The following is a 27,752-nucleotide window of genomic DNA, read 5'->3' as shown; positions in this document are numbered from 1 at the left end:
TGTAATTGAGAAGCAACCAATTAGGTAACAGTACATATGGATAAATCAAGTTAACATATTGTGAAAGCATTTAAGAAATAGAAATTGTATATCTTGTCATAGACATCATCAGATCACATGTAATGATATAAGCATATTGCCAAATGGGCTCTGAGAATCTGGTTAGATATCCCTACAATCCCGGGTTTGGTATGATAAATAAAAGCATATGTATGGCGAGGCCCAATCATCCCTAAAAAAAGGGAAAATTACTTCAACCACACCATAAAATTAAAGGGATGGTGAAGAGGGTATCCAAACCAGTGTATCTGAGCATCAAAAATAACCTGCACAAATATTGAACAAAAATATATAAACACTCATTTTATTAACACATAAAAAGTTCATTAAAATTGGATGAGACTGATTCATAGATTGACATCACATATCTCATAACAGATTGTACAAGCACATTTCATAGTCAAAACCAATTGGGACGGGACTGACGCGTTTCGCTGTGTAGTAGCTTTCTCAAAGACCCCTTTGAGATCCCAGGTTGACTATTACAAAAGAAAAATACATAATGATTAACCGGTTGCCGACTGCGCACAGTATATTTACTGCGGCAGTCGGCCCCGGCCAGGCAGAGTGACGTAGGTCTACGTCGCTCGCCTGTCACTCCTTCTAGAGCCAATAGCGGGCGGGCGCGCGCCCCCGCCGAGGCTCGTTCACGGAGGAGTGAGGGAGTGTGACTGGCGGACCCGATGTCCGCCGGTCACACTACGATCGCCGGTACAGCGGGAGAAAGGCGGAGCGGCTTATGTAAACAAGCCACCTGTCAGTTCTCCCTGTGTAAAAGTGAAGATCAGACGGTTCTACTATGTAGAACTGTTGATCTTTGTTTTTACACTAGTAGACCTGTCCCTGCACAGTTAGAATCACGCCCCTAGGACACACTTAACCCCTCCCTGTCCAATACTGTTAACCCCTTCCCTGCCAGTGTCATTTTTGCAGTAACAGTGCATATATATAGCACTGATTACTGCAGTAATGTCACTGGTACCCCCAAAAGTGCCAAAAATGTCAGTCAAGGGTCCGATCTGTCCGCCGCAATGTCGCAGTACCGCAAAAAAAATCGCAGATCGCCGCCATTACTCGTTAAAAAAAAAAAAACACCAAAAATGACAAAAATCTTTCCCTTTGTTAGTAAACGCGATAACTTTTGCGCAAACCAATCAAAAATCGCTTTTTGCGATTTTTTTTACCAAACATAGGTAGCGTAAAACAAATTGGCCGAAAATGTTAAAAAATTTTGATGTTTACATTTTTTTTGGGGGGGAATTTCATATAAAAAAAAGTGAAAAATATTGTTGTTTTTGCAGTAATTACGCTCTTTTTTTGTTTATAGCGCGTGATCAAAAAATCGCACAGGTGATCAAATACCACCAAAAGAAAGCTCTGTTTGTGGGAAAAAAAGGACGTGAAATTCGTTTAGGTACAGCTTCGCACGACCGCGCAATTGTCCGTTAAAGTCACGCAGTAAAAAATCGCAAAAAAACCCCTGGTCTTTTAGCAGGAAAATCCTCCGGTGGTAAAGTGGTTAAATTATTACATACAAAATTGTGAACAATGACAAGTAATCATTCCTTTCATCTATATATATAACGTCTTATGCAAACATTAGATGCTCACCAAAAGTGCAAGTGCTAACACCATGAGGCTATGAGTTCAAGGCATCAATCGCCCACTAGGCGCTCCAGGTAGGCCCATGGGTATGACCACTGAAAGGTACCTAGGGTATACCCCCAGGCCCCGCAAAGGGAGTATGTCGAGTCCTGTAACCTCGGACGGAAGCAGACCTGCTTCTAGGCAACAAGGAGATCCCTGATGAATCACCCGAACTGTGATAAGAGCCCCATCTAAGATGGAAGCAATCATATACTTCTATAAGGATCTATATAAAGATATTCATATTGACAAAATAAGACATGAATTGCCCCCACGGGAGACACCTAAAGGGAGATATAAGTGTACATCCAAGACCAAAACTGGGCTAAAAAGGGGGGAGGCAGGGGAAAAGAAAATATATAAGATCCCATACAAAATAGTATTAGTATTATTCTTGGGAGGGTCCTGAATACAGACCACTTCACTATATATACATCTCTAATTTATCACCTATGCAACAGCATATATCCCATAAAAAAGAGGCATAATCAGTCAAAAGACCATGACCCCGGGCATAAGAGGGAGAGGAAAATATCCCAAAAATGTGTTAAGGCATCAAAATGTATATTCCCCCATAAAACCTACCTCATAAAGGGAAGAAAAAGGGACTTGACGTCCTGTCCGGAGTGATAGGAAGCCGATACACGTCCGAGGGGGAGAGAAAGCCGCGTGTAAACGCTGGCCGCCATCTCCCTTTAGTACAGGGCTCCACCGGAAGTGACGAGCTAGGAAGCCCCGTCACTTCCGGCGCGGGCGCAAAGGACGGAAGCCACGTCCCGATGCAGCAAAGGCACTGGGGGCGCGGTCGCGGTCGCGTCTAGATCTCTGGCAAAACGCCGGACCGGAAGCAGAAGATTGTAATGGTAATAGCTCACGGCTTTGTGCCCAAACAGCCACCCCAAAATGCTGTGGTCACCCCAGAGGCCAAGCCAGAGCACCAAGTGACAGACGGATGCCACAAACTCCCCTCCAATGTCACACTAAAAGAAAGAACTCATATATACAATGCAAATCACCAGTTCAATTTAGACATATTTAGAAAATATAACATAAATTAATTCTTAATTAAACCATATATCATTGTCTTAAATTGATGATTAGGGAGGGAAAAAACAAAAAAAACCAAAGGAGGGAGAGGAAATGTTCGGTACATATATAGCCAATCATTGATGCATCCAGGAATATGCAAGCACCAAACTATTTCAAAAATGGTTGATAGGAAATTACAGAATTTAAACCTGGCGGGGAGGTGGCACACAGGTTGTAAATCCACCTGGCCTCCTGTTTGAGAATTTTATTGTCTAAATCCCCCCCCACGGGCATTCTGATTAGCGACATTCAGTATATGAAATTTGACAACATCAGGATCAAAGTTGTGATGACTAGCAACATGCTTGCATATAGGGGTATATATGAGCCCCACATCCATATAATACAAGTGGTCCTTAATACGGCTTGCCAGCATCCATTTTGTTTTGCCCACGTAGAATGAGCCACAATTACAGAGGGCAATATAAACCACCCCCATAGTCTGACAATCTGCATAACTTTTCAATTTGTGTGTGAGGCCATTAGGGAGCACACATGTGGGTCCCGCATAGATCCAGGGGCAAACGTCACATTGGCCACATGGGTAGGTACCCTTGGATGCCTGGTCACTTTCAGCATCTACCTGCTGGTAATGACTGTGGACAATGGAATCCCTTAGAGATTTGGACTTCCTAAATATCCTGCACACAGGAACCTCTCAAGACAATGTAAGTATAAATGGATTGGTTTAATAATAAAATAATACTTCTAGGCCAAAATGTAACTACCGTATACTCACCTGATTGCATTTTTTTTTTTTGCTCTATTGTTTATGGGGCCACATACAGGGGTCATCCTGATGGGACTCACCCAGCACCTAGAAAAACCAATATATGTTACGTTATGGTGCAGCATGTTACAATGTAAGTGAATGTGTCTTTTCACGTCATTTTTTTTGGCATTGATTACTAAAAAAAAAACAAGTTTCCAACGCAATGATTAAATCTGTGTGGATTTTGATTATGAAGACAATTGTTAAAGACAAAGCTTTCATGCATTGAGTGATAGACCTGACCTTTATACTGGAGTAGGGCACAAGCTATTTCCAGTCGTGCATCGGTTATATTTTCCGCTGATGTCTTCACTTCAGAGATGGTTCTTGTCCTTAGGAACTCCTTGGCAAACTGTAAAATAACAATTCACATTTGCAACCGCAGTTGACATTTGTTATCACTGGCTATTACTATGTTAGAAAACTTTGTACCATCAAGATTAATACTTCACAGCTACTGGAATCACGCTGGTTTCTGTGATCCATAATCCATGTGCTCCATTGTGCTGACTGTTCTTCTGGCTTGTACATCCTCAAGAAAATACTAGTAATAAAAAACACATTAAAAATAGATCTTAACCACTTTACCACCGGAGCATTTTGCTGTCTTATGTCTGGGCCACTTTTTGCGATTCGGCGCTGTGTGACTTTAACTGACAATTGCGCGGTCGTGCGACGCCGTACCCAAACGAAATTTACGTCCTTTTTTTCCCACAAACAGAGCTTTCTTTTGGTGGTATTTGATCACCTGTGCGATTTTTACTTTTTGCGCTATAAACAAAAAAAGCGTTTATTTTGAAAAAATAACAATATTTTTAACATTTTTTTTATATGAAATTCCCCCCAAAAAAGATGTAAAAACCAATTTTTTTTTTACATTTTTGGCCAATTTGTTTTCTGCTACCCATGTTTGGTAAAAAAAATCACAATAAGCGTATTTTGATTGGTTTGCGCAAAAGTTATTGCGTTTACTAACAAAGGGAAAGATTTCTGTCATTTTTGTTGTTTTTTTTTTAACGCGTAATGGCGGCAATCTGCGATTTTTTTTTTTTTTGCGGGACTGCGACATTGTGGCGGACAGATCGGACCCTTGACTGACATTTTTGACACTTTTGGGGGTACCAGTGACATTACTGCAGTAATCAGTGCTATATATATGCACTGTTACTGTAAAAATGACACTGGCAGGGAAGGGGCTAATTTTATTGGAGAGGTAGGGGTTAATGTATGCCTGGTGCTTACTGACGTGTGTGGGGGGAGGTGACTGAGTGACACAAGGACAGATCCAGGGTTCAGCTATGCTGAACCCTGCAATCTGACCCTGCCTGTCACTTAGGAGATCCGCCCACTTGTGTTTACACAAGCAGGCGGATCTCCACACTAGATCCCAGACGATCGGGGAAGAGCGGCGGCGATCGCCGCCTCTCCTCCCCTGGCCCGACTCCCGCTGTGACTGAAAACAGCGGGAGCGAGCCTCCGGCGGCGTGCGCGCGCCGCCGAGAAAGGGGAGTGTCTGACGACGTAGTACTACGTCGTCAGACGATAACGAGCCACTCTGCCGCAGTAATATTACTGTGGGCAGAGGTAAAGTGGTTAAAAAATAAATAAAACAATAAAAAAAAAAATTGGAATAACTTTTTAATTGAAGCTTGTAGCAAGTTAAAATGGTTTACAGAGGCGCACTTACTTCCAGTTCCGTTGCACTTTTGAAACATAGCGGATTTCATTTCCCATGGGATCCATTAATACCATGACCTTCTTTGACATGATGACAACCTGAAAAATATATCAGGAAATGACACATGTTTGTTGATCAAATTGATATTTTTAATATACCAGGTGAACCAAAAGTAGACAGAGTGAAATGAATGAACTTCACAGCAGAAGAAAGTGTCATTTAAATGTTATGCATTTACATATCAGTGTGGCATTTGGAAAGAATAGTGGAGCACAAATATAAAAAGTGGACTCTGCAGCAGTTAGTGATTCAACAGTATACATACTTTTGGACAACCCTGTATAGAGAACATGAGCATTGTGGTGTCATAGGGTAGTAGTAACATATCTATAATAATTACATAGAAAATAATAGTGCATGACAACGTAAGGACAGAAAGTGAAATTTAATTTGTTCAATAATAAATACCAATAAAATCCAGTGAGCTCCAACGTTCACAGGGCATAGCCAGATATCTTCAACTGGAAACTGTATCTAAAGAAAAAGGTGGAAAGGCAAATTTGTTAAAATTCCAGTTATACATTATATATATATATAATACATTAAGTACAAAGTCACTAACCCTTCCAAGCGTTTCTATTTCACCGTAAAATAACACAGATGACAGGACAGCATCAAACTGGTTCCTGTTTCAATAGATTAAAAGTTATAATGCAAAATAATAACGCAACAAACAGAACACAAGAATGAACGCAATTCACACTTGCCTGATGCTTCACAATTAGATGATGAATGTATGCATCAATCACCTGCATTAAAAAAAAAAAAAAAAAGATGTATTAAATAGATATTCATTTTTTTTTTTTTTTGGATTTTCGCTTTACTTATTAACAATGTATCTTATTACCTCATCAACCAGCCAATTATTGCCATGCAGCGTGCGGAAGGACGAAACATACAACTTGTATGGACCTACAACTGCTTCCACAGAGCCGTCATCTTCAGCTTCCCACAGGATTTTAACTAAAATAAAAAAATACAAAAAAAAAACAAAGAAAATTTAACTCCAGGTATGGAATGAACATTTGGGAGCCAAAGCTAATACAGGTTGAGTATGCCTTATCTTGAAAATTAGGTTTTTAAAAATACAACTTATGGCAAAATAAAGCATCATGCAAATATAACATCCAATTTGCAAGAAAACGCTTTATATATGCGCCAATCTTCCAAAATGCAATTCTCTTATGTTAAGAGTGATTTCTGACAAGGGGAATAACTCAACCTGTATAGGTTCTTAGGCATAATCCCAAACTGGTATGGTTAATGATAACAAGAAATGTATAAAATATAATGCCAAACAGTGACAACTACATTAAAAAAATAAATAAATAAAAAGTGCCAGAAAGGGCAACAGAGTAAAAGGCCATACCAACAGGGCATGACCAAACAAATGACCAACAGGGTCAGAGTGAAACGCCATACCAACAGGGCATAGCCAAACAAATGACCAACAGGGTCAGAGTGAAAGGCCATACCAACAGGGCATGGCCAAACAAATGACCAACAGGGTCAGAGTGAAAGGCCATACCAACAGGGCCAGAGTGAAAGGCCATACCAACAGGGCATGGCCAAACAAATGAACAACAGGGTCAGAGTGAAAGGCCATACCAACAGGGCATGGCCAAACAAATGACCAACAGGGTCAAACAGAGTGAAAGGCCACACCAACAGGGCATGGCCAAACAAATGACCAACAGGGTCAAACAAAAATATTAGAACACAGTAACTGCTACCTCTGTCTTCTATGCTTTGCATGGCAATCAAAGATGCAGACGGCTTTAAAAAAATATCAAGATTAATGTGAATCACTTTCATGTAACATTACTTTAAAATAACATACTACATAAAAGGTAGAATAGGATGAAGAAACACTACATGTAATGCAAGGCTAGCTATATGCAAAAAAAATAAATGAATATATACACACACACACACACACATATATATTGATTCGGGTATTAATTTTGGAGGTACCTCAATAGTGCTCTCCTTTTTTGGTGCAGCACAAGTGAGGACAGAGGTCCTTTGTGGTACGGAGGACACGAAGGTGCTGATTTCCTGCCTGTGGGCTGTGCTTTCCTCACGTCTTCTGTACGGCTTGAGGTGGTCGACACTGATCTTATTCTTAAGTGTAACCCCGTCAGAATTTGCCAGTTTTACCACCTTGCCACACACCTCCTTGATAGTATAAGGACCAGCGAAGTCATGCTCTAGCCTTGATCCTTTTATACCATGCTTCCTCATATTGTACACAAGGACCTCATTGCCAACACTGTAAACTACATCTTTGTGTTTCTTCAGCACTTTCTTCGCATACGTCGTCTTCTGTTTATTCTGGGATTTTTCTATGTTTTCTGCCGTGGTTTCCTTTATCTTCTCCATCAATGTTATCTTCTCGTTGACAAAGGAAACATAATTCTTCTCCTCTGGAAGAATGATGTTCGAAAGCTGTGAAGAAAAAGATAAAAAAATAAATAAAATAAAAAAAAAAACAGAAGAAGGTTTTATGTGTATACACAGACACAAAAAAGTAAAACAACAAGTAAGATAATAAAGTCTGATTTGAAATGTTATAAAGATAAATAAAAAGTACCTTTTGTTGTAGTCATACAGCTATTAACAGAAAACAGAACTGATCATTTTCAAGATTACAATGTTTATGGATAACAATATATATTTTGATTAGTTACATGTGCACACATCATTAAATATGCTTATGGCAGAAAAGTGGATTAGATAATAGTTAACAAATAACTGTCCAACGTTAAAACAATGTTATGTGCCAATTATGTTGAATAAGGCTAGGCGAACGAGGCGAGATCTGTATATAAGAATCATTACATATACTATATGGCAATATTAAAATATTTAAACTGTATGCGAGACAGAAAAAACAGCAACAGCTCACCGGCAGTTCAACAGGAACCTCGGCAGGGAAAACTGCCTCCCTCCCGTACATCAATAGAAACGGTGAAAATTTGGTCGTGATTTGGACCTTCGATCTTAGCCCCCGTTCACACTAAGGCGACCTGTGAGGCGACCTGGTCGCCTCACAGGTCGCCGCAGGTCGCCTCCCATAGGGAAGCTGCGGACCCGTTCTAATAGGAGCGACACAAGTCGCTCCGACTTAAAAAGGGCCCGGAGCTTCTTTGGGGCGACCAGGAGGCTAGTATGTGAACCGGCGCTTATGGAAAATAATGTTGCATCCAAATACACGTCCCAATTATTTTGTTGTTCATTGACCAATTTAGTGAGAGCTCTACAATGAATAAAATGAAAAACAAGATAAACACATTTACTACGCGCTTGTAACTTAAGTACAGCAAAATTTATAGTTCTCAGCATACAACAAGAGAAACAAGTGCACTGCAAAAAACATGAGGGGATGCCGTTTTGTGCAGTGCTGCGTTTTACAACGCATGTTCAATAGCCTCCCAATGCTTTCATATGAGAAAGCATTGAATTTTCAGAGATGGTTAGATTTTATTATCTCTGCCAAGGAGACGGTGCATGGATGTGTACATCCGAGAGGAGACACGAAGGGGCCTGGAACCTAAAATATTCCTTTAACACTATAGTGTCATGAAGACAGGAAGAGGTTTGTATTCCTGACAAGATAGTGTTTTTTAAGTGAACCTGTGGAGCTAAGTTCAACTAAAAGCAGAAATAAAAACCAAACTTGAATAAAACTTGCCTTTTGATGTTATGATTTGTCTTTTCATCCAGGCCGTTGGTCTGTGGGCGATATGCCGCTGTCACGCTTCGTTCAATTCCAAGAAGACTACACATGTGCTCGTTGAGCTGGGTAAAAAAGTTAGGAATATATAATTTTAATAAAGCAACATATTACAAAATAACTATTACAAACACTAGTAAATGTAAAGTACACATACTTGATTGATGAATTCTCTACCCTGGTCTGAAAGAATTTGCTTGGGACAACCATGTCGATAGACCATGGAGCAAATATGGCGTCCCACCTCAGCAGCACATTTTGTTCTCAGTGGAAACGCCTCCACCCACTTTGAAAAATAATCTGTTGCTGTGAAAATGTACTGAAAGCCACCCACTGTCTTTGGTAAAGGACCTGTTAGGTCAATTCCGACAAGCTCCCAGACAGCAGATACCTATTTTGATGAAACAAATATATTTTGAATTTTTCTGAAACAAATCTTTTCATATTTTTGGTATGTATAGTAGATATTTACCTTAATACACTGTAATGGCTGTGGAGCAGATATTGGCTTTCCATACTTATTCTGACTCGGATTGTTGTGATAGTGATCTAACCCTTGTGAGACCTCTGTGCCTGGCCTGTATAAGCAGATACGGTCACTGCGGACAATCCTCCTCAGATAGCTGAACTCACCAATACTGGTTTCATCCAAAAGCTGGTTTATTCTGAACATCACACAACAGGAATACAGCAGAATGAATGGATTTCAGTATTATGCGGTCAAAAGATGATGCTTTCCTTAGCTTAGCATGTGGAATACAAGAGTCCCTGTTACATGAGGCAAATGCAAGCAGCCATGACATTTGATCACCTGTGCGATTTTTTACTTTTTGTGCTATAAACAAAAAAAGAGCGTTTATTTTGAAAAAATAACAATATTTTTAACATTTTTTTTATATGAAATTCCCCCCAAAAAAGATGTAAAAACCAATTTTTTTTTACATTTTTGGCCAATTTGTTTTCTGCTACCCATGTTTGGTAAAAAAAATCACAATAAGTGTATTTTGATTGGTTTGCGCAAAAGTTATTGCGTTTACTAACAAAGGGAAAGATTTCTGTCATTTTTGGTGTTTTTTTTTAACGCGTAATGGCGGTGATCTGCGATTTTTTTTTTGCGGGACTGCGACATTGTGGCGGACAGATCGGACCCTTGACTGACATTTTTGACACTTTTGGGGGTACCAGTGACATTACTGCAGTAATCAGTGCTATATATATGCACTGTTACTGTAAAAATGACACTGGCAGGGAAGGGGCTAATTTTATTGGAGAAGGAGGGGTTAATGTATGCCTGGTGCTTACTGACGTGTGTGGGGGGAGGTGACTGAGTGAGTCATGGACAGATCGCATGTTCAGCTATGCTGAACCCTGCAATCTAACCCTGCCTGTCACTTAAGGAGATCCGCCCGCTTGTGTTTACACAAGCAGGCGGTTCTCCACACTAGATCCCCAACGATCAGGGTAGAGCGGCAGCGATCGCCGCCTCTCCTCCCCTGGCCCGACTCCCGCTGTTACTGAAAACAGCTGGAGCGAGCCTCCGGCCGCGCGCGCGCGCCGCCGAGAGAGGGGAGTGTCTGACGACGTAGTACTACGTCGTCAGACGATAACGAGCCACTCTGCCGCAGTAATATTACTGTGGGCGGAGGTAAAGTGGTTAAAAAATAAATAAAACAATAAAAAAAAATTGGAATAACTTTTTAATTGAAGCTTGTAGCAAGTTAAAATGGTTTACAGAGGCGCACTTACTTCCAGTTCCGTTGCACTTTTGAAACATAGCGGATTTCATTTCCCATGAGATCCATCAATACCATGACCTTCTTTGACATGATGACAACCTGAAAAATATATCAGGAAATGACACAAGTTTGTTGATCAAATTGATATTTTTAATATACCAGGTGAACCAAAAGTAGACAGAGTGAAATGAATGAACTTCACAGCAGAAGAAAGTGTCATTTAAATGTTATGCATTTACATATCAGTGTGGCATTTGGAAAGAATAGTGGAGCACAAATATAAAGTGGACTCTGCAGCAGTTAGTGATTCAACAGTATACATACTTTTGGAGAACCCTATATAGAGAACATGAGCATTGTGGTGTCATAGGGTAGTAGTAACATATCTATAATAATTACATAGAAAATAATAGTGCATGACAACTTAAGGACAGAAAGTGAAATTTAATTTGTTCAATAATAAATACCAATAAAATCCAGTGAGCTCCAACGTTCACAGGGCATAGCCAGATATCTTCAACTAGAAACTGCATCTAAAGAAAAAGGTGGAAAGGCAAATTTGTTAAAATTCCAGTTATACATGCTATATATATGTATATATATAATACATTAAGTACAAAGTCACTAACCCTTCCAAGCGTTTCTATTTCACCGTAAAATAACACAGATGACAGGACAGCATCAAACTGGTTCCTGTTTCAATAGATTAAAAGTTATAATGCAAAATAATAACGCAACAAACAGAACACAAGAATGAACGCAATTCACACTTGCCTGATGCTTCACAATTAGATGATGAATGTATGCATCAATCACCTGCATTTAAAAAAAAAAAAGATGTATTAAATAGATATTCATTTTTTTTTTTTTTTGGATTTTCGCTTTACTTATTAACAATGTATCTTATTACCTCATCAACCAGCCAATTATTGCCATGCAGCGTGCGGAAGGACGAAACATACAACTTGTATGGACCTACAACTGCTTCCACAGAGCCGTCATCTTCAGCTTCCCACAGGATTTTAACTAAAATAAAAAAATACAAAAAAAAAACAAAGAAAATTTAACTCCAGGTATGGAATGAACATTTGGGAGCCAAAGCTTATACAGGTTGAGTATGCCTTACCTTCAAATTAGGTTTTTAAAAATACAACTTATGGCAAAATAAAGCATCATGCAAATATAACATCCAATTTGCAAGAAAACGCTTTATATATGCGCCAATCTTCCAAAATGCAATTCTCTTATGTTAAGAGGGATTTCTGACAAGGGGAATAACTCAACCTGTATAGGTTCTTAGGCATAATCCCAAACTGGTATGGTTAATGATAACAAGAAATGTATAAAATATAATGCCAAACAGTGACAACTACATTAAAAAAATAAATAAATAAAAAGTGCCAGAAAGGGCAACAGAGTAAAAGGCCATACCAACAGGGCATGACCAAACAAATGACCAACAGGGTCAGAGTGAAACGCCATACCAACAGGGCATGGCCAAACAAATGACCAACAGGGTCAAACAGAGTGAAAGGCCATACCAACAGGGCATGGCCAAACAAATGACCAACAGGGTCAGAGTGAAAGGCCATACCAACAGGGCCAGAGTGAAAGGCCATACCAACAGGGCATGGCCAAACAAATGACCAACAGGGTCAGAGTGAAAGGCCATACCAACAGGGCATGGCCAAACAAATGAACAACAGGGTCAGAGTGAAAGGCCATACCAACAGGGCATGGCCAAACAAATGACCAACAGGGTCAAACAGAGTGAAAGGCCACACCAACAGGGCATGGCCAAACAAATGACCAACAGGGTCAGAGTGAAAGGCCATACAAATGAACAACAGGGTCAAACAAAAATATTAGAACCCAGTAACTGCTACCTCTGTCTTCTATGCTTTGCATGGCAATCAAAGATGCAGACGGCTTTAAAAAAATATCAAGATTAATGTGAATCACTTTCATGTAACATTACTTTAAAATAACATACTACATAAAAGGTAGAATAGGATGAAGAAACACTACATGTAATGCAAGGCTAGCTATATGCAAAAAAAATAAATGAATATATACACACACACACACACACATATATATTGATTCGGGTATTAATTTTGGAGGTACCTCAATAGTGCTCTCCTTTTTTGGTGCAGCACAAGTGAGGACAGAGGTCCTTTTTGGTACGGAGGACACGAAGGTGCTGATTTCCTGCCTGTGGGCTGTGCTTTCCTCACGTCTTCTGTACAGCTTGAGGTGGTCGACACTGATCTTATTCTTAAGTGTAACCCCGTCAGAATTTGCCAGTTTTACCACCTTGCCACACACCTCCTTGATAGTATAAGGACCAGCGAAGTCATGCTCTAGCCTTGATCCTTTTATACCATGCTTCCTCATATTGTACACAAGGATCTCATTGCCAACACTGTAAACTACATCTTTGTGTTTCTTCAGCACTTTCTTCCCATACGTCGTCTTCTGTTTATTCTGGGATTTTTCTATGTTTTCTGCCGTGGTTTCCTTTATCTTCTCCAACGATGTTATCTTCTCGTTGACAAAGGAAACATAATTTTTCTCCTCTGGAAGAATGATGTTCGAAAGCTGTGAAGAAAAAGATATAAAATAAAATAAAAAAAACAGAAGAAGAAGGTTTTATGTGTATACACAGACACAAAAAAGTAAAACAACAAGTAAGATAATAAAGTCTGATTTGAAATGTTATAAAGATAAATAAAAAGTACCTTTTTGTTGTAGTCATACAGCTATTAACAGAAAACAGAACTGATAATTTTCGAGATTACAATGTTTATGGATAACAATATATATTTTGATTAGTTACATGTGCACACATCATTAAATATGCTTATGGCAGAAAAGTGGATTAGATAATAGTTAACAAATAACTGTCCAACGTTAAAACAATGTTATGTGCCAATTATGTTGAATAAGGCTAGGTGAACGAGGCGAGATCTGTATATAAGAATCATTACATATACTATATGGCAATATTAAAATATTTAAACTGTATGCGAGACAGAAAAAACAGCAACAGCTCACCGGCAGTTCAACAGGAACCTCGGCGGGGAAAACTGCCTCCCTCCCTCCCATCAATAGAAACAGTGAAAATGTGGTCATGATTTGGACCTTCGATCTTATGGAAAATAATGTTGCATCCAAATACACGTCCCAATTATTTTGTTTTTCATTGACCAATTTAGTGAGAGCTCTACAATGAATAAAATGAAAAACAAGATAAACACATTTACTACGCGCTTGTAAGTACAGCAGAATTTATAGTTCTCAGCATACAACAAGAGAAACAAGTGCACTGCAAAAAACTACATGAGGAGATGCCGTTTTTGTGCAGTGCTGCGTTTTACAACGCATGTTCAATAGCCTCCCAATGCTTTCATATGAGAAAGCATTGCATTTTCAGAGATGGTTAGATTTCATTATCTCTGCCAAGGAGACGGTGCATGGATGTGTACATCCGAGAGGAGACACGAAGGGGCCTGGAACCTAAAATATTCCTTTAACACTATAGTGTCATGAAGACAGGAAGAGGTTTGTATTCCTGACAAGATAGTGTTTTTTAAGTGAACCTGTGGAGCTAAGTTCAACTAAAAGCAGAAATAAAAACCAAACTTGAATAAAACTTGCCTTTTGATGTTATGATTTGTCTTTTCATCCAGGCCGTTGGTCTGTGGGTGATATGCCGCTGTCACGCTTCGTTCAATTCCAAGAAGACTACACATGTGCTCGTTGAGCTGGGTAAAAAAGTTAGGAATATATAATTTTAATAAAGCAACATATTACAAAATAACTATTACAAACACTAGTAAATGTAAAGTACACATACTTGATTGATGAATTCTTTACCCTGGTCTGAAAGAATTTGCTTGGGACAACCATGTCGATAGACCATGGAGCAAATATGGCGTCCCACCTCAGCAGCACATTTTGTTCTCAGTGGAAACGCCTCCACCCACTTTGAAAAATAATCTGTTGCTGTGAAAATGTACTGAAAGCCACCCACTGTCTTTGGTAAAGGACCTGTTAGGTCAATTCCGACAAGCTCCCAGACAGCAGATACCTATTTTGATGAAACAAATATATTTTGAATTTTTCTGAAACAAATCTTTTCATATTTTTGGTATGTATAGTAGATATTTACCTTAATACACTGTAATGGCTGTGGAGCAGATATTGGCTTTCCATACTTATTCTGACTCGGATTGTTGTGATAGTGATCTAACCCTTGTGAGACCTCTGTGCCTGGCCTGTATAAGCAGATACGGTCACTGCGGACAATCCTCCTCAGATAGCTGAACTCACCAATACTGGTTTCATCCAAAAGCTGGTTTATTCTGAACATCACACAACAGGAATACAGCAGAATGAATGGATTTCAGTATTATGCGGTCAAAAGATGATGCTTTCCTTAGCTTAGCATGTGGAATACAAGAGTCCCTGTTACATGAGGCAAATGCAAGCAGCCATGACACAGGAAATACAGCAAGAGCAGGGGGTGGAGTTTACATACAAGGAAATGATGTATCATGCTCACAGGAGGAACAAGAGCATTACCAAAAAAGGCCAGAAGGTGGCAGCAAATACCTTCCCATAGAAAAATACATGGTAAATAAATCACAGAATATACTATGTAAATTGCATCTACAATAATGAGAATATTAACTGTGTAACAGCACAGTACTTCTGGCATTCATCACATTCCTGGATCTATAGGAAATTAGTTGTTAACCTGTGTACAGCTTTTATAAATACTGCCAAACACAAAGATAAATTAATGTGTACCCATTTTTCAATATCCAAGGACATTACATGCCAGAATAATCTCGAGGAGATGGCCGATCGTGTTCTATTGATGCCTGTATGTCCTCCAATGGGCGATGCATGAAATTCAACGAAGATCCTCCTTGCTTCTTCCTCGTTTTTCATAACTCTTCTTCCTCCAACAAAGAGCTCTCCTTCTGTAATAAAAACGGAAAATTGATATCAAATACTTACCGTAATTTTCCTTTCCTGATGGACTCCATGGCAGCATACGTTTGGGTAGGCTCCGCCTCCTCTCCTACCTTATAGGACCCCACTCCCATAAATCTTTGCTCCCTTTCAGCATCAGTGTTCTGTAACTAGCCTACTCAGGAATTGGGAGGGGACTCCTGCTGCCATGGAGTCCATCAGGAAAGGAAAATTACGGTAAGTATTTGATATTAATTTTCAGTTTTCCTGACAGACTCCATGGCAGCATACGTTCGGGAAATAACTCGCTATACACTCCCGGGTGGGAAGATGCTGAGCAAAGAAACTTTAATTGGCACTGTCAACTGACAAAACTTGAACGCCAAAGTTAACTGAAGATAAGGCAGCAGGTTCAACACAGTAATGTGTAAGGAAGGTATTCACAGATGACCAAGCGGCTGCTTTGCAGATCACATCAGGCGCGACGTGTTTAGACACTGCCCAGGATGTAGCAATGCTTCTGGTAGAATGCGCCGCAATCGCCTCTGGAGGAGCCAGTGGCGTAGCGTGGGTTGTCAGCGCCCGGGGCAAGGTAAGTAATTTGCGCGCCCTACACAAATCTACACAGACCACTACACTGACCTAGCTGACCACTACAGAGACCTACCTTATTCCTATACTGACCTACCTGATTACTATACTGACACCTACACAGACCTCCCTGACCACTACACAGACACCTACACTGACCTATCTTATTCCTACACTGACCTACCTTATTCCTGTACTAACCAACCTGATCACTACACAGACCTACCTGACAATTACACTGACCTATCTGTTTCCTGCACTAACCTACCTGATCACTATACTGACACCTACAGAGACCTATCTGACCACAACAGAGACTTACCTGATTCCTACACTAACCTACCTGATTACTATACTGACACCTACACAGACCTACCTGACCACTACACAGACCTACCTTATTCCTGCACTAACCAACCCTGATCACTAAACTGACCTACCTTATTACTATACTGACCCCCTACACTGACATTCCTGATTCCTACACTGACACCTTCACTGACCCCTACACTTACACCCCTACACTGACCCCCCACCACACACTGACCCCTTTACTGACACCTACAGTGACACCTACACTGGCCCCCCTTCTTCCCTGCCCCTCCTTCACTAACCCCCCTAGACTGAACCCCCCCTACACTGACCCCTTCACTGACACATACACTGGCCCCCCTTCACTGACCCTTCTTCACTGACACCTACACTGACATTCCTGATTCCTACACTGACCTACCTGACACCTTCACTGCCCCCTACACTTACACCCCTACACTGACCCCCCCCCCCCACCACCACACACTGACCCCTTTACTGACACCTACACTGGCCCCCCTTCTTCCCTGCCCCTCCTTCACTAACCCCCCTAGACTGAACCCCCCCTACACTGACCCCTTCACTGACACCTACACTGACCCCCCCCACATTGACACCTACACTGACCCCCCTTCACTGACCCACCCCCCACTGACACCTACACTGACCTCCCCTACAGTTCCACTTTCACTTTACTGCAGTCAATGCTCTCCAGTCAAGGCTGCTCCCCCCTCCTCCTCTTCCCTCCCTAGATGCCTTGTGTGTCTGTCAGTCCAGAAAAACATCTCTCATGGTCTGACCTTACCTCTCACAACTCTCTGTTCAGACCTTTTCACGCTGTGATGGCCACAACTGGAAAGATAGAGATGAATGATTCCTGTGACTGCGCCGGGCGGCTAAGTGAAAAGAAGGCTGCTGATTCACTGAGCTGACTGAGCTGTGCAGAACACGCCGCCGACAGGCGGGGCTTGGCTTGCAACGCTACGCCAATGGGCACAGTCCAGCTCCGCCCTGCCTCGACCCGCAATTTCCAGCCATAGGGCGCCCGCCGGCTATCTCCCAGCCTAAAGATGGCGGCAGCCGCAAACAATGTTGACACCATGTTAGTAATATATATAATGTCAGACAGAGTGACACTGCAGGATGCGCCCCCCCCCCAGATGTTGCGCCCGGTGCGGCCGGCCCCCCCTGCACCCCCCACGCTACGCCACTGGTCAGCACTAAGAGGTGCGCCATGCAGATTTCCAATGCTCTGGAATTTATTGCAGAGAAAGGACTGGTGCATATGGACATAAAACTTAAAAATGTTTTGGTTTTTGACCAGGAGTGCCATTGTGTGAAAATGACTGACTTTGGCTTTGCTCGTGTCAAAGGAACAGTGATGAAATACAAGTCTGGCAGTCCATCCTACATGCCCCGGGCTGTGTGTGACCTCACTGGTAAGGAAGAACTTGTTGTAGACTCCACGCTGGATGTATTTAGTTTTGGAGTGCTCTTCTACTTTCTGTTCACAGGAGAATTTCCCTGGAAGGTGGCCATGGCTTTCAGCAGATTTGTTGCCTGGCAGATCAATACTCATTGTCACAACCCCACAGCATCATGGAACAAACTGCCCACATGTCTACAGAGAATGTTTAGAGGTATCTTAGCTGTTGACTACAGTGAAAGGAGCAAATCGACTGAAATCATGAAAACCGATTTATCCTGAACTGGTCAGAATCAGATAACTGGCATCCCTTCCAACTAACCAACACGAGCTAATGACTTCTTCAGTCACACTTCCAGTTCATCTAGCAGATCTAAGGACTCTTTCAGCAATTACACATCTTGCTTTAAGCAACCATCAGAAAGGAGTCAGTTCTCACCTCCATATCTTACAATACCATTTCACTACACAGGATCTCAGTTCAAGGAGTTGCCACGTCAATGGCAGGATGATACCTTATGTCCAGTAATATTGAAGGAGGATGATATGTCTTTGTTGGGGCAGAAGTGGAACTCAATTGACCAATCATCATCATTCATGTCTAGGTGTAATCAATAAACAGGTAGATATCAATCTTACAAAGTTTTTGTGCATTAACAATCAATCGGTTAAATATTTTTTTAAGAATTTAAGTAAACATTAAGTCTTTGGAAATAATTTTTGTAACTTCTGAAAGGTAATAGTAGAGATAATGCACACAAATGTTTAAAGTGTTTTGCTTCATAATATTAGTTGCTATGAAAGCTTAGCCACTTAAGATCCAGAAGTTTTTACCCCCATTCATGACCAAGCCACTTTTTGCTCTTCAGCACTGCATTACTTTAACTGGTAATTGCGTGTGATCATGTTGATCAAAGATATGCAAAAAAGGTTTTCATAAATATAGTATCAGCCTGAATTACATTGACTCTTTTCTGTAGCTCAAAAACATTAAAATATTTTACATATTGCATTCTAGTGATTGGAAACATTTAGCCAAGTACAGTGGCGTAGCGTGGGTTGTCAGCACCCGGGGCAAGGCAAGTAATTTGCGCCCCCTACCCCGCGGGATTTTAGCACTCGAGTCTCTTGCACTAGATTAGTTAAAGAAACCCTTACCCCCTAAGCACATGTATTGTTTGTTATGAAAATACTGATGTAATTAACGTAAAATGCATCTAAATACAAGTTTGAATGACCAGCGTGCCCCCTTTCAATGCAGAGACCAGCATGCCTTCTTTCAATGCAGAGACCAGCGTGCCCCCATTCAATGCAGAGAGACCAGCGTGCCCCCATTCAATGCAAAGAGACCAGCGTGCCCCCTTTCAATGCAGAATGACCAGCGTGCCCCCTTTCAATGCAGAAGGCCCCTTTCAATGCAGAATGACCAGCGTGCCCTCTTTCAATGCAGAATGACCAGCGTGCCCCCTTTCAATGCAGAGAGACCAGCGTGCCCCCTTTCAATGCAGAATGACCAGCGTGCCCCCTTTCAATGCAGAGAGACCAGACAATGCAGAGAGACCAGCGTGCCCCCTTTCAATGCAGAATGACCAGCGTGCCCCCTTTCAATGCAGAGAGACCAGCGTGCCCCCATGCAATGCAGAGAGACCAGCGTGCCCCCTTTCAATGCAGAGGGACCAGCGTGCCCCCTTTCAATGCAGAGGGACCAGCGTGCCCCCATTCAATGCAGAGAGACCAGCGTGCCCCCATTCAATGCAGAGAGACCAGCGTGCCCCCATTCAATGCAAAGAGACCAGCGTGCCCCCTTTCAATGCAGAATGACCAGCGTGCCCCCTTTCAATGCAGAAGGCCCCTTTCAATGCAGAATGACCAGCGTGCCCTCTTTCAATGCAGAATGACCAGCGTGCCCCCTTTCAATGCAGAGAGACCAGCGTGCCCCCTTTTAATGCAGAATGACCAGCGTGCCCCCTTTCAATGCAGAGAGACCAGCGTGCCCCCATGCAATGCAGAGAGACCAGCGTGCCCCCATGCAATGCAGAGAGACCAGCGTGCCCCCTTTCAATGCAGAGGGACCAGCGTGCCCCTTTCAATGCAGAATGACAAGCGTGCCCCCATTCAATGCAGAGAGACCAGCGTGCCCCCTTTCAATGCAGAGAGACCAGCGTGCCCCCTTTCAATGCAGAGAGACCAGCGTGCCCCCTTTCAATGCAGAGAGACCAGCGTGCCCCCTTTCAATGCAGAAGGCCCCTTTCAATGCAGAATGACCAGCGTGCCCCTTTCAATGCAGAGAGACCAGCGTGCCCCCTTTCAATGCAGAGAGACCAGCGTGCCCCTTTCAATGCAGAGAGACCAGCGTGCCCCTTTCAATGCAGAGAGACCAGCGTGCCCCCTTTCAATGCAGAAGGCCCCTTTCAATGCAGAATGACCAGCGTGCCCCTTTCAATGCAGAGAGACCAGCGTGCCCCCTTTCAATGCAGAATGACCAGCGTGCCCCCTTTCAATGCAGAATGACCAGCGTGCCCCCTTTCAATGCAGAAGGCCCCTTTCAATGCAGAGTGACCAGCGTGCCCCCTTTCAATGCAGAGTGACCAGCGTGCCCCCTTTCAATGCAGAGTGACCAGCGTGCCCCCCTTCAATGCAGAGAGACCAGCGTGCCCCCTTTCAATGCAGACAGACCAGCGTGCCCCCTTCAATGCAGAGAGACTTACCTGCAGCGGCGGCTTCTCCTCAGTTCCCCGCGTCTCCTCGAGTCCTACCGCCTCCTCCTCGGCCAATGGCATGCGTTCGCCTTTTGGCCAATCAGGAAGCGGGTCTCGGACCCGCTTCCTGATTGGCCAGGAGGAGGATCCGTGTGACAATGAACCATGTGCTCTGCGCCCCGTGTCCACCCTTTTTTGAAGCCTATTAGAGCCTCTGTCTCTAATCAGGTGATTAAAAAAAAAAAAAAAAACCCACTCTGTGACAGCGCCAGGCTGCTGACTCACTCGCTGCTAAACTGACTGAGCAGTGAGGAGAGGCAGCATAGGTGGGGCTTGGCTTGCAACGCCACCCCACCCTACACCAATGGACAGGTGAGGCACAGTCCAGCCCTGCCCCGACCCGCCATTTTCAGCCATAGAGCGGCCGCGCTGGACATCTCCCAGCCTAAAGATGGAGGCAGCTGCAGACAGTGAACTGTGTATGTCAGAGTCAGACAGACAGAGTAACACTGCAGGAATGCGCCCCCCCAGATGTTGCACCCGGTGCGGTCGGCCCCCCCTGCACCCCCCACGCTACGCCACTGGGAGGAGCCAAGCCTTTTGCTCTATATGCCCATTGTATAGCCTGGACAATCCATGCAGCCACCGCTCTTGAAGAAGCACGCATTCCTTTCTTATTCCCATGGAGAAGAACAAACAGGAAATCCGATTGACGGAAGGAGGATGTGGCTTCTAAGTATTGACTCAGAGTGTCACCCACATTTAAAGGATGGACTAAGGATTCTTCATTTGTTCTGAAGGTGGGCAGAACTATCTCAGAATTTTCGTGGAAGACAGATGTTACTTTAGGGTTTGACCCCAACATAGGGATTAGGACCACTCTGTCCTGAAAGAAGGTCAGAAAAGGCTCTTTGCAGCCCAAATTGTGTATCTCCGAGACCCTCTTAGCAGAGGTGATAGCCACTAGAAATACCGTCTTCAACGTAAGCTCCCTGATGGACATGGAAGCAACCTCTTTTGAAGAAGTCCAGGACCAACGGAAGATCCCATTTCGGGAATCTAGGTTTTCTCTGAGGCCTGAGCCTGACTGCGCCCTTAAAAAACTGTTGGATCAGTTGATGTCTTGCCCACTGAATTCCGGTGAAAGCTGAGATGGCAGAAACTTGCACCCGGAGAGAACTAACCGAGAGGGACAGATCTACCAGACTGCAGGAAACTCAAGATTTGTTGAATGGTAGGCGCACCTGCTGGACCCAAACCCTGGGATTGATGACTCAAATGCTTGCCCAGATTCTCTCATACACTCTGTTGGTGCTAGCCCTTCTTGAGCTCATAAGAGTGGGAATCACTTCTTCTGGACATCCGAGGGCCTCCAGCCTCTCCCTCTCAAGAACCAGACCTTGAGGTGTAGACGCGCAGGGCATGGATGCAGAGTAGGCCCCTGCGATAGAAGGTCTGGCCTGAGAGGCAGAGGGATCGGATCCCTGAAGCTGAGAAGGGACAGCAGAGGAAACCAAGGCCTGTTGGGCCAGAAGGGAATTATCGCTATGACCTCTACTTCCTCCATCTTCAGTCTCCGAAGGAATTGGAGTACTATAGGCACCGGTGGAAAGGCATAGGCAACCTGGAAGTTCCATCTGTCCGTGAGGGCATCCACTCCGAAGGCTCGAGGATCCCTGAACCTCGTATAATACTTCCAAAGTTTTTTGTTGTGTGGACTCGCAAAGAGATCCACCTCCGGTGAGACTCCCAGAGACAGAACCCAATTGAACACCTCCTGATGGAGGGACCACTCGTTGTTGTCCAATTGAAATCTGGACAGGAAGTCTGCTTCCGTATTCAGCACCCCCGGGACAAAGACCGATGAGAGGTTGGCCAGGTGTTGCTGGGCCCAAGACATAATTGGATCTGTTTCCTGGAGTAGAGTCATGCTGTGGGTTCCACCCTGCCTCTTGACGTATGCCACTGCCGTGGTGTTGTCCATCCTGAGTAACACTGAGGCCCCTTGAGTCAGATGGTGAAAAGCCTGGAGGGCTTTGAAGGCGGCTCGTAGCTCTAGGATGTTGGACACCACTCCGTGATTGCAGAAGTTCCACCTGCCTTGTGCCACTTCTGACCGGCAGTGAGCTCCCCAGCCGGTACTGCTGGCGTCGGAGGTTACCGTCACCCAGGAAATTGGAGCAATTGAGTGGCAGTTGGTTAGATTCGCACGGCGTAACCACCAAGGAAGACACCCTTTCATGAATGGTGTTAGATAAATAATCTGTGACAGGTCCACTGGTGTAGAAACCCCTTCTGAAAGGGTCTCAGCCTCCACAGAGCCCACTTCACCATGGGCGAGGTAGCCACTAGAGTCCCTACCACCTTTAGACACTGACGAGCAGTGAGATGGGAGGCAGCGAGAGCGAGAGCCACTCTGCTCTGGACTACTGGAATTTTCTCTTCTGGTAGAGATATGGTGCAATTCAACGTGTTGAACAGTGCTCCGAGAAATACCAGGGACTGCATGGGCACCAGGTGGCTCTTCTCCAAATTGAGAATCCACCCGAACTCCCGAAGAGTAAGGATCACCTGTTCCAGATGTATCAGTAACTGGGCCCTGTCCTGGGACAGAAGAAGGAGATCGTCCAGGTAATGATGTAATCTGATACCTCTGGTTCTGATGAGAGCCACGATTGCCAACAACGTCTTGGAGAAGGTGCGAGGCTAAGTCGAAAGCCCAAAGGGAAGACATGTAAATTGCATGTGGACATGATTGACAGCAAACCAGAGGAATTGATGATACTCTTTTGCCACAGGAACGTGGAAGTACGCATCTTTTAGGTCTATTGATGCCAACCAATCTCCTGGGAGAACCGAATGTTGTATTGTAATTAGGGACTCCATCTTGAATCTCTCTCGACGGATAGATCTGTTTAGATAAGTGAGATCTATTACCGGGCGCCATGTGCTGTTCTTTTTCTGGACGAGGAAGAGAGGTGAATATACTCCCTGACCCCTTTCCTCTTCGGGAACTAGTACTACCGCTCGTTGATCCAGTAGGGTATCCACATAACTGAGAAGAACCTTCTTCTTTTCTGCTGTAGGAGGAAGGGAAGTTGCAATGAACCTGGGCTTGGGAACGTTGTTGAACGCCCAAGAGTGCCCTCGGGACACAACATTTAGAACCCAGGGATCCTGGATCGAGGCCGCCCAGACGTCCCGAAATTGGAGCAACCTGGCCCCTACCGGAACAGACTGGACGGGTCCAACCTCAAAAGGATTTGGTGGCCTCCTGGTCACCTGACGAAGGGCCCTTGGGACCTTTCTGAAAGGAGAACTGTCTTGACTTCCAGCTTCTTCCGTAGGATTTCCCTGGTCTGTAGCTGCGCGCTTCCCTAGAGCGATTAGCATTTTGTCTCCTTGGGAAAGAGCGCTTCTGAGCGTTTGGGCGTTTGTCCTGAGGAAGGAACCCAGATTTTCCGCCCGTGGCCCGGGTTATGGCTGCATCTAGTTTATTCCCAAAGAGGGAAGAACCCTCAAAGGGAATCCTACACCAAGCCTGTTTAGAGGCAGCATCGGCAACCCAAGGCCGAAGCCAAAGGGCACGTTTGGCCGTAACGGAGGCCAGCATAACCCGGGCCAAGAGGCGAATGGTGTCCAAGGAAGCCTCCCCCAAGAAGCCCGCAACCATCTTCAGCTCCTGGATAGGAGAACTTTGGAGCACTTCCTCCGAAACTCCTCCAAGAGTATCTTCGAGGGCATTAACCCAAACCTCCATGGCCTTGGAAATTGTAGCCAACGCCATTGCTGGCTTACAGGCCATGCCGGCTGATAGGTATGCTCGCTTAAGATCATCGTCAATCCTCCGATCCAAAGGATCTCTAAATGATGCTGTATCCTGCGTCGGGAGAGTGACGTGTTTCGCCAGACGCATCACTGCGGCATCCACACTAGGAGACGACTCCAAATATTTCACCTTTTCCTGTTTCAAAGGATAGAGCTTCGCTACTTTAGTGGTCATGGAATTTTTCCTTTCCACTTTGCTCCATTCTTCAGACATTATGTCTCCCAGTTCCTCTAGAAATGGGAAATTCAAGCGCTCTTTGCATAATTGCTTGAAATATTTCTTCTGCTTAGGAGAAGAGACAGCAGGATCCTCCCAATCAAGGGCCTCTCTTACCGCTTTAACTAACGGAGACACGAGGGCAAACTCAAATCCAGTACCGGAGTCATCGGAATCGGACTCTTGACGAGAGAATAGATGGATGGCTGGGTTGGGAAGACTCAAACGGATCCTGAACCGACAAAACTCTGTCAGGAGAGCGTGACGGACCTGCAGAAGTGCTTGGCTTATGCAACTCAGCAAGAGAGTCCTTTAAAACTCTACGCACCACCTCCTCAATATGTTGGTCCGTTTTTTCCCTTTCACCCGTAGCTTGGGTATAACAGGGTTTTCACAAGGAGGAACCATCTGGTATTAGGGTACGGCAACCCCAGTATTTTCTCCCCTGCGGGCGTTCTGAGCTGCCATGGTGCGAGGAAGACTGGCCCTCACGTCCCCTGCCATGGGAGGAGCTGCGCTTAGATTTAGATGAGGAGCGCCGGTGCTGCGTATTTGAATGACTGTCTTCGCTGCGTGTGCGGGGCTGTTGATCAGACCTAAGAGAGCTGAGACAGACACATACAGCAAGCCATAAGAAAAGATGAAAGAGACACAGTGCATTAAAACTGTCAAAACCAGCACATACCTAGAAAGAGCAGGCTGGCCACTAGGGGGTGGCGAAGAGTCCATAGCTCGAGTAATCTCAAATGGTGCAACTAGGTAGGGATAAGTATCCTAATAGGAAGAGGATATAACCATCAGTCCCATTACCCAAAAACAAGACCCCCAGGAGAAGGAATCTTCTTACCTTAACCACAGGACCGGAGTCTGGGGGAGGCTACCGATATACCGACCTTCCCACCAGCTCCGGTCTAATCGCAGGTTTAAATAGACCGCCGGACCGCGACGCGCCGTATTGCGCAACCGCGCGTGACGTCAGACCGCGCTACTGCGCATGCGCGACGATTCCAATACTCGGCGCGTACTGCGCATGCTCAGACGCGCCGGACTACCCGGAAGTAGTGGAAAGGACCGTGGCGGCGGCCATGAAGCACCGCAAGTAAGTTTTAAGCCGCAAAACTAGCAATACTAGAGCGATAAACCGATAAAAAACACCCTAGACATGAGCATAGATAAAAAAGGCACTATAAAAGGAAGATAAGCATGAAAATGAGGAAATAGAAATGGTCCCATATAAGGGCTTACCACCCTCCGATAGCATAACCGAGTCCAGGAGACGCAACACCGGCTTGTGCCTTCAGGCAATAAAGGGCCACCCGCAGCAGCAGGGCTCTCTCGGCCAAACCACATAGCTCCAGCTAAGGATCTCTTCCATTGCCCCCTCCATACCCCGCTAAGAGCCAGGGCTATATCTGCCACTGATATACAGGACCAGATAGTAGGAACATCAGACATATGTATGAGGAGGACAAAAAAGGAACACTGATGCTGAAAGGGAGCAAAGATTTATGGGAGTGGGGTCCTATGAGGTAAGAGAGGAGGCGGAGCCTACCCAAACGTATGCTGCCATGGAGTCTGTCAGGAAAATGAAAAATTAAGAGCTACATTCATTACAAACAACTAAGATTGAATGTATTTCTGATACTCACGCTGCAAAGTAAATTTAGCAGTGCTCTGCCTGAAGGTCTGCTTCTGTGACTTATACTCAGATGGGTATTCCCCAAAACAGAGGAATTTGCAGATCTGATTGTACTTGGTCTCCATACCTATAAAAATTGAACATAGTTATTTTACTAGTTTATGAAAGCAATAGAAACGACCGTAAAGCCCCGTACACACGTACCGATCGTCGGCCGAACGATCGGCCGTCTTTTGTCCAGGGCTGTCGTGTCTGTTGAAAACTGCAAAAGACTGCACACAAATTTTGTCGGCCAACAACAGCCGACTGCAGAAGTGATGTCATGTGATGGTTAACTTTCCGTGTGTTTTTTCTTTTCTGAGCATGCCCAGTCTTGCTAATCTGCTGACTGGGGAACAATTGGCCGTTCTGGTGTTGGCCAACAAAAATTTTAATGCCTGCACGACAGATTCTTTTCGGCCGAAAGTGCGCTGTCGGCTGTCGGAAGCATCACACTAACAAGCCTACAATCGGCCGAATATTTACGGCCGACAATCGGTACGTGTGTACGGGGCTTAGGGCAGCCGCTCCTTGGTAAACCGACATAGCTATACGTCGAACGCATGCAGGAGGCTCCCACCCCCGCTCGTCAGTGGGGAAGCTGATGCACGGGGGGAAGGCGGCTCCGATTGCTGCCTGACACCCGCGATCGCTCCCCGCTGAGAGAGAAGGACGGGCGAATGTTCTAAACACAGCTGACCGTTCTTCTCCCTGCAATGATCACAGAGCGCCTTCTATATAGGATCGCATGTCTCTATGATCATTCCACAAGCCATGGCCCCCCACAGTTAGACTCACTCCCCTAGGCTCAAATTTAACCATTTGATCACCCACACTGTTATCCCCTTCCATGCCGGTGTCATTATTACAGTAGTAGTGCATATTGTTAGCACTGATTACTGTAGTAATGTCACTGGTCCCCCCAAAAGTGTCAGAAATGTCAGTCAGGGGTCTCATCTGTCCGCCGCAATGTTGAAGTCCCGCAAAAAAATAAAAGTAAAAAAATGCACAGGTGATCAAATACCACCAAAAGAAAGCTGTACTTGTGGAAAAAAAAAGGACATCAATTTTATTTGGGTACAGCATTGCACGACCGCGCAATTGTCCGTTAAAGTAACGCAGTGCTGAATCGCAAAATATGGCCTGGTCATTAAGGGGGCAAATCCTTCTGGTCCAGAAGTGGTTTACATATGTAAAACAATACTGAAACTATCCCTTTCACACTGTAAAATGAAAAATG

General features: G+C 44.1%; 2 protein-coding genes across 2 annotated transcripts in view; one reads left to right on the top strand and one right to left on the bottom strand.

Annotated features, from left to right (window-relative positions):
* Positions 1-27,752, top strand: part of LOC309569259 (E3 ubiquitin-protein ligase TRIM39-like) — a gene marked incomplete at both ends in the record, with an annotated part of 435,889 nt that overhangs the window by 174,340 nt on the left and 233,797 nt on the right. The window lies entirely within an intron of this gene.
* Positions 8,957-13,886, bottom strand: LOC309545397 (uncharacterized protein; the record flags this gene model as incomplete). Its single annotated transcript, XM_082244579.1, has 8 exons — positions 8,957-8,960; positions 10,789-10,877; positions 11,246-11,311; positions 11,553-11,594; positions 11,689-11,804; positions 12,665-12,707; positions 12,906-13,379; positions 13,836-13,886. 8 exons carry the CDS (start codon positions 13,884-13,886, stop codon positions 8,957-8,959), a joined length of 885 nt encoding a protein of 294 aa, XP_082100705.1.

Source organism: Pelophylax lessonae (assembly GCF_965119305.1).
Source record: "Pelophylax lessonae genome assembly, chromosome: 1".
NCBI classification, from domain to species: Eukaryota; Metazoa; Chordata; class Amphibia; order Anura; family Ranidae; genus Pelophylax; species Pelophylax lessonae.
Note: the sequence above shows the minus strand (reverse complement) of the source record. Positions and strands in the feature narration are given on the sequence as shown.